We start from the raw sequence: 12,148 nt of genomic DNA on the forward strand, positions 1-12,148 counted from the left end.
TTTGTTTAGTACATAAAAATGGACGGAATTTTAGTCTTTTCCAAAAAATCGGAAAGAAATAAAAATTCTTAGAATTATTAGTGGGAGTTTTATAGTTAAATTGTTAATTCGCCTTCTTTGATAGAAAATTTTAATTTAGTTTTTTTTCAGTTCATTATTTCAAACTATAAGTTTGAATTATTAAAATTTTACATTAATGCAACATTGTAACGCTGTTAATTATTTTTCTTTTTTCGTATTAATCATTGTTTCTTTAAAAAAATTCAAAATAAATAAACTTTTTAAAGGCGAGTTCACGTTAAAAAATGGGGATTTATATAATGATATAGGTGTAGCCTAGTAATAATTTGGCGGGTTACAAGAGTGTGTCGACGGCGTGTATTACTCCGTTCGTGGCGGGGATGTTGTGGGTTATCACTTGCGCGTTGTTCACTTTGATACGACCTGGAAAGGACATTTAAATGATGCATTATTTAGAATACAATATGCACTTACAAATACAAAGTAATACAATACAAAGCAAGACTAAAATGAAAAATAAACAACTTACCACTACTCTTCTGCAAAGTCAATGGCTTAGCGTCTTCCATGGAGTTCCTGAGCTGGTAGTACCTCATGCCCGCACTATACAAGGTACCGGGTAGCACGTGCCTCGCGACTAGTGCCTTAGCGGCTGACTTGTCTGAGTATCGAGATAGCTCGGAAGCTGTCAGGCGAGAGAATGCGGTGTCGGTCGGCGCGAAAACCGTGTAGGTTTTACTTTCTGAAAAGTATGGGCAATGGTTTAATAATAATATTTAGAATTAAATAATTAATAAAATAAGTAAAACAAACGATGAATTAAGTCTTAATATATTTTTCTATATTTTGTTGTTCTTACCGGCAAGCGTGTCAGCGAAGCCGCTCGCGAGTATAGCCTTAAGGAATACAGTGAAGCGACGGTCTCTGTCCGCCTGCAGCGTCTGCACCAGGTCGCCCACTGGCAGCGGGAACATGACGCGGTCCACTGCGTGCGCTATACCCTGATTGTTGGAAAAGAAATTAAAGATTTCAAATATAATTCTTAAATAGGATTAATCGCGTATAGGTATTTAGTTGTATACATTTTTGGAAACCCGACCTTTCGAATACTGCAGTAGTCCGTGACCACGGAAGAGTCGCGAAAATTAAAGATTATACCAAATAACCCAAATATTAATAGAATATACTAAATGTTTATAATATAAGCGGCAACGTTAAATAATCTACTACCGCTTCAGACTTGGAAGAATCAACGCGCATAATATAATTCACCTGAGGTATATGTATATCCTTCTTATCATCCAGCACTCTGGCACCGTTGATGGTGGTCACTCTCACTTCGTTCCACTCGACGTCGTGCATATCGTACTGGTTAACCCTGAGCTGGGTGCCCGCGAGGGAGACCCCTGTCATCTCGTCTTGTAAGGAGCCGATGTCGAAGGCACCAGGGATCACGTGGTGGAGGAGCAGCTGAAATTAATGGATGGATTAGTTTATTTTTATATGCTTTTCTATAGGTTAAATTTATTATTATTTATAATTTAAAATGTAGTATTTTAGCGTTTCTTTAGGGCTTGGAACGAGGAAACATTTTTAATATTAATCCTATGAGAAAAAAATAGGTAATAGTAAAAAATAGGTATAATAGTTAAACTTGCGTTTTAAAGAGACAGAAAATCTGCTTAATTGATTATGTATTTATTTCAAAGTTTTTGGACATTTCCCCTATTATTTATTTAAAAAAATCTAATTACAGTCAATTACAAAATATTCTAACAGTACATACCCCACTTAGTAGCCTCGGGTTATCGCGGAACTTCTCTTCTGCCCTGTCGGGACCACCCAATTGAACTAGCAACGTTCTAAATGCTTTGTCTGTCGGAGCAAATATCGTGTACGGTCCAGTTTCATTTAATATTGCATCCAAACCTGACTGTTTCAGATATTTAGCGGTTGCAAACAAACCGTTTTCTTTCAAAATATCTATAAGATCTGGATTGCCAGACTTGGCGTAGCTTAAATTGATGGTAGACTCTTCAAAATTAGGGGCAGCGCTTGAGCCTATGACGACTATGTCTTGAGGTGTTGTTCTGAATGAAGATGTTGAGTAAACAGGTGTTGTGTTTATTACTGTACTACTAGGGACGTGGCTTCTTGACGGGGAACTGTAACCATTTCTATTTTTAATATAGTTTGGTGTAGAAGATTTGATATAATATCTTTCACTTGTAGTTCCTCGTGTGCTAGGGGGGAATGTTTGAGCAAGAGGAGTAGGTCTAGTCGATGGTATTATAGTGCGATATGTCGGTGCCGGGGTTGTTTGCATAGGATTAGTGTGTCCTGAATCCCCGTAATTAGAGGTTGTTACAAAACTAGTGTACGTTGAAGGAGGATGCGATGATTCCGCTATATAATCAGTTGTATAAGTGGATGGGCTCGGAGTGGTAGTTGTATATGCACTGTTGCTTATTTTTGTTGGTCCGGGCAGTTGTATTTCACCTTTCTTGATTTTGTTTAAAATATCTTCCACTTCAGGGCCTTCTTCCGTTTGTTGTCCATTAGCTTTGACACCTTTTACTTTAAATGAACCATCGTCTTGTTCTTCTAGGAAAACGAAAGTAACTTTCTTTTTGTTCTGTAATGTATTTGGTATCCTAGATACTTCTTCCAATTTTCCATTATCTGTCTGTTTGATTAATTCGTAGTTGGCACCAGGTGGCAGAACTCCTTTTGTCAAATCATCGAAAGAAATGCGGCTTTCTTTAGGTGTTTCTTGATTAGCAGCTATAAGTTTACCTAAGTCAGGACTATCTGCTGCAATCGCTCCCTGTGGAATAAGGTTTGGATTTGTGGTTCTTATTACTTCGAATTTCTGTCCATTTAAGGAAATTTCACGAGATGTGAAATTTTTCTCATTAAAATCTTCTGGATTCTCCGCCAAAGCTACTTTAAGTTGCTTTAATATGTCTGGTTTCTGCAAAAGTGCTACACTCTTTGCTCTTAAGTTATCATCAAAACCTTTAGTGTCACTTTCTTCGAGAAGATTTTTTATTTCATTATAAAGTTTTTGCTTGTTTCTATCTGGAGGAGGAGGTCGGGTTCGCGTTGGTGAACGAGTTCTATGTCTTGCAGTGGTCGGGCGTTTTGTTGTAGTTGTGGTGGTTGTCGTGGTCGTAGTCGTTGTGGTCGGGTGATCTTTTTCATAAAGTTCAACAGCTTTTCTAAATAAATCTGTTTCATGTGGATGTAAAGGTCTTCGCTTTTCTTGAGTTCGTTTAATGAACTCTTCGTAACTCTCCGTCGTTGTATAAGTTGGTATGGATTTTGTTGCTTGTTTACTTATAAACTCTTCATGTAATTTTTCTACTTTTTCCTGTTGCTTCTGTTGTTGTTTTTGCACAAATTCTTGATGCTTTTGTATGAGTCTTTGCCTTTCTTGTAGTTCTTTTAATTTTTCTAGATTTTCTTTAGATTGCTGCTCATAGTAGTCTCGTAGTTGTGACGCAGATTGGCCGTTGTATAATTGAGATTGGCCAAGAGAAGATTGGAATGGAAGTTGTTGACTATTTAAATTTTGAGGTGCTAAGTTTGGCGCAGCTTGAATAGTGATGGGATTTGGTCCGCTAAAAGCCTGATTTTGAATGGGGGCACTATTTAAGGTCGGGAGAAAGGCAGCTTGAGTAGGTCTCTGTTGAGATAAATCAATAGAGCTATGAATGTTTTGATTTTGGTTAAAACTGGGATGAGAATTTTGTGTGGGTAGTAGTCCATTACTCTGAAATGCTGCTAAAGTCGGAATTGGTTGTGGTACATTTTGGGCATGTAGTGGTAAATTTTGAGCATGTTGTTGAATATGACCGAGATTCTGATGCTGTAAGTTATTTATAGGGTTAACATTTGCAGGTTGGCTAAATTGGAACCCGTTGTTATTTTGTATGGGGACATTATTCGGAATATTTTGGGCTGGCAGCAAGTTGTTGAATTGAGGTACGTAGGGCTGTTGAAAGATCTGTTGCGGAAACTGGATGGGGGGCGCTGGGCTACTCAACAAACTTTGCTGCTGTTGGAAATTTTGTACTCCATATCTATTTTGATGATCATTGAATCCTGGGTGACCCAGGGATGGCTGTCTACTTCTGTCAAAGTCATTTTCTATCTGAAAAAGAGAAATAATGATTGTAACAAAAATGCTTATAGTGTGATGAGTTCTTTTAAATAAGTTGTGATAGTTACAGTATAAAAACTAAAAAATATATTTGATTTCGATGAAATAAAATTATTGAGATTTTTTATAGAAAAGGTTGCATTAAACTTTAAGAATTGCCTCGTAAAAATTGTATTATATATACTTTCAAGTCATTAACTGCATAGTTATGCAATTTATCCTTTTTCATTGTATTCAAAAATGTATATTTACATATATACCAACACAATGGCTCCAAATAACGAGAAGTACCGTAAACGATATATATTGTATATATTTAATCGATATTTGAATGCAGCACTAGTATTCCGTGAGGTGACGCAGCAGTTTTCTCGAAGCGAACGAACATTTGTATGTTCGTGACGCATCAGTAGCACGAAAGTGCATTCTTTAGCAGTCGCCGCTCGCAGAGATGAGATCTTACATACTTTTGTAATAAATATAACATATTGTTGCTATCAGTAATATTTAGTAAATATTTTATTAAACATGACGGTTGTGTTCTAAATCACGTTAGAGGAAAGTTGAAATATTTTCAATGACTAAGTATTTGCGTTTCCTTGCATATTGGCATTATAATTGGGTGATTCTAAAACATGCAGAAACTGGAAAACAATTCTAAATTTATTGTAGCAAATCCAAAAAAATAGGTATAATTAGCTTTCTGATATCTCCATAAATAGAATGTGCCAATTTCCGTTATAATATTAATGTGCACATACATACTCGTACATACATATATCGCGTCTTAATCGACTCTCGAATCCGGTAAAAAACCTCATACAGGATGCGCGTGGCGGTAAGAAGCCCATGTGTCGTATATGGTAACTTTCTCGCGATGACGATGCCTACTTTCGGTCTCGTTCAGCATTACTTTTTGTTTTAAAGGTCATAGCATCCGTTGCGTAACGGTGCGTAGCTACAAGAGCGTTTGATCATTCTAATGTGATATGTTCACATTTATTAGAGATGTTTATTTCGCATCTTGAGTAATGGAGATGATATAGAGACACTATATTCCGATCTCCATTTTAGTCTGTTCCGTTCACATGTTTTTCATTGGTATTTTGTGTGATACTGAATAGTCTAAGTTTTTATTAATATTTTGAAATGAATCGTTTATCTCTCATAGAGTCTGACAATGTCTATTTTGATAGGTATATATAACCAATAATAATGTAGAGTAACTGATTTTATATTAAAAATGTTAGCATATTTATTTCATAAATTTCTTTTCTTGTTGAAAATCATGTCATTGACTTCAACGATTCTCAAATAATGTCAGATTACTGTATAACAATACTTATTGTTTACTTGTTGTAGTAGCAGTAGGTACAAGGCGACCCTATTTCTAAAGACAGTGAAAAAAGCCGTCTCCAATTTCGATCCATTTTTTTATTCTAAAAAACATTTAAATGGAAAACTTACACATATGTAATAAGTCATTGTCTAATCTAAATTAAATGACTATTATCTTCCATTTTCTAATCATTTAAAACGTTAGTTTCCAACAAATATGCATATGTACATACATACAAAGATATACATAGAATAATGCAGATGCAAGAGACGCGCCCGCGCCCGCGCCGGCCGGTTTCCGTAAAACGATGAAAGCAGACTCTCGCTCATTACGTCGTCTGCAGGCCACACTCCACACTCCACACTCAGAGCGTACTAAGTGACATGATTTAAAGCACTATTGATCATCTTTTTATATATTTCTATCATAATATATGTAATTTCTCTAATTTCTTATTATAAAATAACTGAGTATATGTGAATGTTGGCACGCCTATCGTGGAGTTATGGTAAGAATGTTTTTAATTGAACCAGATATCTAATGTGGGAGAGTAATGAGACGTGTAAATATAACGAAACGAAAATAATCTAGAAGCAGTTTGCATCTGTAAGAGTGTATTGGTCATAATTTTGAAACATAATTCTAATTAGTAAATATAACAGTTTTTATAAAATAAGAAATGAATATATAATCAATACACTAAGTTAGAGATCCCAAAAACTACGACAGAGAAGGCAAGGTAAAGGACCGGAACCCGCACTTATCGCGCTTAATAGAGCCTGTCCCAAGTAACTTCCCTCTTAATTTCATCCAATCTCTGTTACTTTTTTACATAATTTCCAGCTAAGTTAAGTAAGTAAATGGTTAAATCATTTATGCAATACTAAGTAGGGCCAAACCGCAGTTACGCTGGTAGTCTAGGAAGTATCGCGTGCCGTAGGATTCGTTGACACGTAAAATTGTGCAACCGGGGAATCGAATTTATTTACTTACGTAAAACTAACCATTGCAGGAAAAAGCTCTGAATATATTAATTACAGATGGCGATGAGTTGGGTAATTTGATGTAAAGTTTGGTCTAGAATTTAATTTGTACGACTATTTGTAGCTTATATAAATCTTCTTTTGGAATGGACAGTCTGAGCTACTTCCTGGAGAAGTCAATATTAATAGATGAGAACAAAAACCAAAGTATTCAAAATGAGCATAAAATTATATGTAACAGAATTAAGGCATTTTTCGTGTCACGTAAATGGAGATAACTAAATGAAAAAATAATAGATTTGGTAGTAAATAGTATAGTATATATAGTAGTGTATTTTGGATTTTTTGGATTTCTTTTTATATACCAGCCGAAGCAAACTTGCATTCCCATCAACTTTCCGCATACAAACTGAAATGACAGAGATGGTATGCCAATTGATGGAACCTAACGCCGCACGGGTTCCAAGTAAGATTTGAACTTACTACCATGGATTTTTATTTAATTTTTCATGATTGATTTAGTAATATCAACTAAGCCGCGAGAGCATTGTCTTATTCATCGTCTTCTTGAAAATTATATGTGTAATATTCATCACACGAATGTACCGTTTCTTAAGAATCGCGTGTTGCTATGATTCGTTTTGCCGATTTTATATTTATGTTATACAAATGTTATTGATAATGCTTACGGTCGTATGTTACTATAATTATATAAGTGTTTTTGCCTATTATATACATCGTCATGTACATCATTTTTTATTTGAAAGTTATATAATTATATTCTACTCAGGCCGTTACGGCGCAGCATCTGAACGTAAACCTGATAGTTGTGGGTTCGATTCCAACTCAGGGGAAGACCAAAATTAAAATTTAAAATGCACATATTTAAAACCTTTGTTTAATACGAATACCCGCTAAAATGAAACATGCGTGAAACCGCGAGGACAAATATAAAGTGTATCTATAAAAACTCTTAGTAAGTATAATGTTCCTAAAAGCGACTGAAAATTTTGAAGAAATAATTTAAACTGATATCTCTACATGTTACGTAGTATTATGAATTTAACTGGGCGTATAAATTTATTTCGCTCACTTATAATAAATATTATGTTTTATATGAATATAAAAAATTATACAGATTTTTTTCGTTAATTATATTATTATGCATATACATAATTAGCATACAATGTTGCTTCTGTTACAATATTATATTTATTTTTTATGATTTTATTAGAGGTATTTTTGTTATCTTCATATTGTATCCTGCACATAGCAAGATAGGCAGAGAGAACCTAATATTAAGACACTCCGTTTCTCTTTTTCCGCGCAGTTTTCGAGACATGACGGAGCTCAACGTCGCGCTTTATCTTTAATAAGACTATTATTAAACATTTTATGTCACTAACTGGGCGGAGGGCGAAAGTTCCAACATATTTGTCTATCTTGTTGTATAAGAGATTCAGCATAAAGACATTAAACATACGTCTATTAAAATATTTCTAATGACTAAAAAACATACCATCGAGATATTAGTTTTAGTGTGCGTCTCGAAACGTTAATTATTCTATAATCGCTGTCCAATAGTGGTGTAGCATCTCAGTGAAAGTAGGTTGTCGTATCATTTGCGTGTGATACTCGAGAGTTTATGTCTATACATGAACAACCGTAAAAAAAGCGTCGTCTCATAGGGGCACTAGCGTGCGACTATAAACGCGACAGGTTTTGGGTTCAATTCTCATTCGAGGGAGATAAAATATTTAATATTTACAATTTGTCTTCCGCCACTCAACACAAGCAATGCCTCCAGAATTTGGTGGTTAGTAGGGGAATGGAAGTATCTCAACATTAGGTTCCGAGGCTCCCTTTGCCTACCATGCTATGTGCAGGATACAGAGTGAAGCTTAAAGAATAAACAGGCGTATGCGCGTGTTAATATACTAGATTCCCTCTACATCCTTTATGCGGAAGATTGGTGGGGCACAAAAATTTTTTTTGGTCGTTCTAGCAAAAAAATGTCCATCTCATTTTTTTGCTAGAACGAAAATATGTGCAAATTTTAATGCAAATGGAGCCGTTACGTAGGCTTAGTAGAAGATCCTTTACATATCTACACTCATTAAAAATATATAATGAAATTTTTTTTTATTATAATTAAACCGTATATTTTTAGAAATTAGTTAGCTGTCAGTTAGAGGAAATGTTTCATCGCTTGTAGAGACAGCGAGGATGATTAATGAAACGTTTTTATTTCCGCAAGCTAGCGAGCAGTACCTCTAAATGAACGGCAACTGGTGGTAAAACAGTGACATATTATTATGTCTACAATGCCGGAAATATAATAAGGCAATTATTACGTATAAACAGATGAAATATTTGATATTTCCATTCACTCGTTCTGGTAACGTGGCAGGGGGCGAAGTTGAGTTCCGGCACTCAACACGAAAGAATTCGACGGAAAGTGAGGAACGGAAGTGTCTTAATGGGGAACGGAGTGTCTTTTACCCTAGGTTCCCAAGTTCCATCTATCTACCCTGTTATATGCGATGTACACCGTGAAGCTAAAGAAACTTATTAAATCTTATAATACCAGAAAGTGCTTTATTAGAATTATCCCTATATAAAAGTTTAAGTATCTATATAAAGAACGAAATAAATTAGATGTAATTATAGTTTTATAATTTACAAATAATAAGCAAAACAAAACATATTAAATAATCGTTTGAATCAAAAATGTGCATCAACTTTCGCGATGGTATTATTCATTGTCTAAGTTCAAGTCCGCACGCGTGCGCCGGCGCATGGCACGCATTTGTATTGTAATAAATAAGTACTTTAAACTATTACCAACGAATTGTCATCGTTTTTAGCTTCAGTTTTACTTTAGAGTAGGCAGAGGGAACCTGGGAACATAGTGTTAAGACACTCCATTCCCATTAAGATATTTCCGTTCGTTCACTCACTTTCGGCCGATCCTTGAGGTGGTGGAACTCAACGCCACGCTTCACTTCGTAACCAGAGCGAGGAAATCAAAAATTTAATATTTCATGCCCCCGATGGGAATCGAATCCACAAACGTCGCGTTTACAATCGCACGCTTATGCGTTTACGCCACAACGGTCTCAATATGATAAATTATTAGCATATCTTTTATCTTGATGCAATTATTATTGATATTATTATCATAGATTTGAGTCACATGTGATTCAAGATTTTACAAAAATCATGCAACTCTAACATCCTGGTTCATCACTAGGAAAGCTCTCTTCTTTCCACTTATGCAAATATCGTCTTAAATGGACCGGTAAGAACGATGCTATTACAAAAACGTAAATTATTCACGCGTTAGTCAATGTTTTACCTGCGTGGAATACTAGCCTATAATTAATTTCAAATATTTATATCCTTTTTTTGTTTTGAGGCCGTCGTGACACAGCACGTCTAATTGTAAACGCGACGATTGTGGGTTCGATTCCCACTCGGAAAAATGAATTACTGACAGACGAAAAATTTTAAAAAGAGTGTCTTAGAACTCCGACTTCTAAAATCTTATCGTTTTCTACTTTTCGCAAATTTTAATAACGAATTTGATATTTTCTAATCATACGATATAATTGTCTCTTGCAGCTTGTAGAGCGTAAAATAGAATTTAATAACTTTCAAAGATGTAATATACATTTTACATTTATAAAAAAGGGTATACAAAATATATTTTATCTAGACATAATGCAAAAATGCAAAAAAAAAAAATGAATAAGTAATTCTTGTAATATTGTGACCGGATATAAGATGAGCGTGGGTTATCCGCGATGACCTTTCTTCGCTGTTCTCACATTGTAACTTTCTATAGAAAACGTACCTTAAAATGAAACTTTAAGTAATAATACTTGTTAAATAAAATATTTCACGCCAATTATGCTTGTGTTAATATGAAAGTGGCATTGTTTGCTTTTATACAACCGCCGGCCATTTTTAGATATAAGATTTATAATTTTTTCAGTAATTAATTATGACGCAAACATATATTTTTTTAAAAAATGATTCATTATTCTTTGTTATATAGAAAAAACGTTTGTTTGCTTATAGAGATAAATTATTGATTAATATGTATTTTTTTCGTATATGGGTAAGACAGTAAAAATGTGGTAAAGACTTAACCTGGGAACCTAGCGTTAAGATATCTGTATGTGCATAAAATTGCACTTTTTTATTTCGATATATAGGCTTCTGGTATAAGTTTTAGACCAATATCAATAAAATAGAATATTCACGCTTGCTTACGTAATTTATATGATTTTTGAACTGTGTTTTTGTGTATTGTCTAAACATATATTTTGAAATCTTTATATTTATAATGATTCTACTGTTGCATGCTTATTTGATATATACTAATATAACATTTAATATAAGCACTTCTAGCAGCATTAATATTTAAAATAATGTTTACATCTTGCTATGTAATTATATAAATTAGCAAATACATACATCTATACACAGATACGAAACTCACGGAAGACTTCAATAATAATCGGTAATAAATTATAGTTAGCCCGGTTAGAGTGAAAGGTTAAAGGCTCTATTATATAAGTGTAATAACATAACATTCTACGCGCGTCTACAAAATGTGAATGTTTAACAGAATGACAAAAGTTTTACCGCGTGTTTACCTTACTTTCTATATTTTATAAATGAAAGCATTACAACGATAATTTTATTATTTTGCAGTTTAATTATAAAATTAATTATATTATCTGTTTGAATAGTGAGAGAATTAAAATTTATTTTTTTATACTATATAGATGTATTATGAAATCAATTGTTTCATATGGCATTATTGTCCTCATGTCATACAAATACTATTATTTAATTAAATATTTTAAGCAAACGAATAATCAAATAATGTTAATCTAATTATTAAATTTAGAATAACATTTTATATATGAATATTTAATAATATAATACTAAAATTTAAACTAAATAATTAAAAAAATACAAACCCTCGGTCCAGTTATGGCGGCGACCGTATGCGCCAAAATAAGAAAAACACAACCCCTCATGCTGCTCTCTATCAGCTATAAAAAGCGGCAGAGTACCATCACACAAGATCACAGTCACTGAATCCCAACACACACTTAAATATTTTATTTACAATTTATATATTTTTATTTAAAATTTACTTAAAGAAGAAAAACAAAAATACCATAGACAACTTATAACTTTTGAGAAAAAAATATATTTTAGGCGCGAAATACTGACAGATGTCACAGTTTTCTCCAAACGCACGCGGCGGCAGTCTCAACGGCAGTACAGTGGGCAGTGAGCGTCGTCTCGTTTTACCACCCCTACTCCAGCCTCCCCTACTTGTTTCGAAAGGATCGTCGAATCGTTTTAAAATAGCTAAATTGTTGTGTTGTACTTGTGTGATGTTAATTGATTGTTGCGTAAAAATAATTAAGATGTCATCTTTAGTTTAGATGACCTATCTATTTGAATGATGTTATAAGAATGCGTTACGTCAAAACCTCATACATCGTCAATAGCAGTACGCACTCTTTCTATGAGAAAATTCAACAATGCCAATCGTATCGTTTATTTAAGGGACTCCAGCGCCAAGGCATTTAGAACAAGCCTTACTCTTTAAAA

The 12,148-nt window shown here is 34.1% G+C and overlaps 1 protein-coding gene across 1 annotated transcript; it reads right to left on the minus strand.

Moving 5' to 3' along the window:
- Nucleotides 1-170: 170 nt before the first annotated feature.
- On the minus strand, nt 171-11,825 carry LOC146541763 (uncharacterized). The gene is made up of 6 exons (XM_085192005.1): nt 11,503-11,825; nt 1,808-4,177; nt 1,294-1,491; nt 881-1,022; nt 551-763; nt 171-444 (listed from the first exon to the last, which is right to left on the minus strand). Exons 1-6 carry the CDS (start codon nt 11,560-11,562, stop codon nt 356-358), a joined length of 3,072 nt encoding a protein of 1,023 aa, XP_085048131.1. The 5' UTR covers nt 11,563-11,825; the 3' UTR covers nt 171-355.
- Nucleotides 11,826-12,148: the final 323 nt, after the last annotated feature.

Source organism: Heliconius melpomene, chromosome 1, assembly GCF_056956725.1.
Source record: "Heliconius melpomene rosina isolate 202511_hmr_F chromosome 1, ASM5695672v1, whole genome shotgun sequence".
Classification (NCBI taxonomy): Eukaryota; Metazoa; Arthropoda; class Insecta; order Lepidoptera; family Nymphalidae; genus Heliconius; species Heliconius melpomene.

Coding starts and splice junctions, on each gene's coding strand:
- LOC146541763 (XM_085192005.1), bottom strand. CDS start 11,562: ATGAGGGGTTGTGTTTTTCTTATTTTGGCGCATACGGTCGCCGCCATA. Junction 4,178..11,502: donor CCGCCATAACTGGACCGAGG/GTTTGTATTTTT, acceptor TCTCTTTTTCAG/ATAGAAAATGACTTTGACAG. Junction 764..880: donor CTTCGCTGACACGCTTGCCG/GTAAGAACAACA, acceptor CATACTTTTCAG/AAAGTAAAACCTACACGGTT.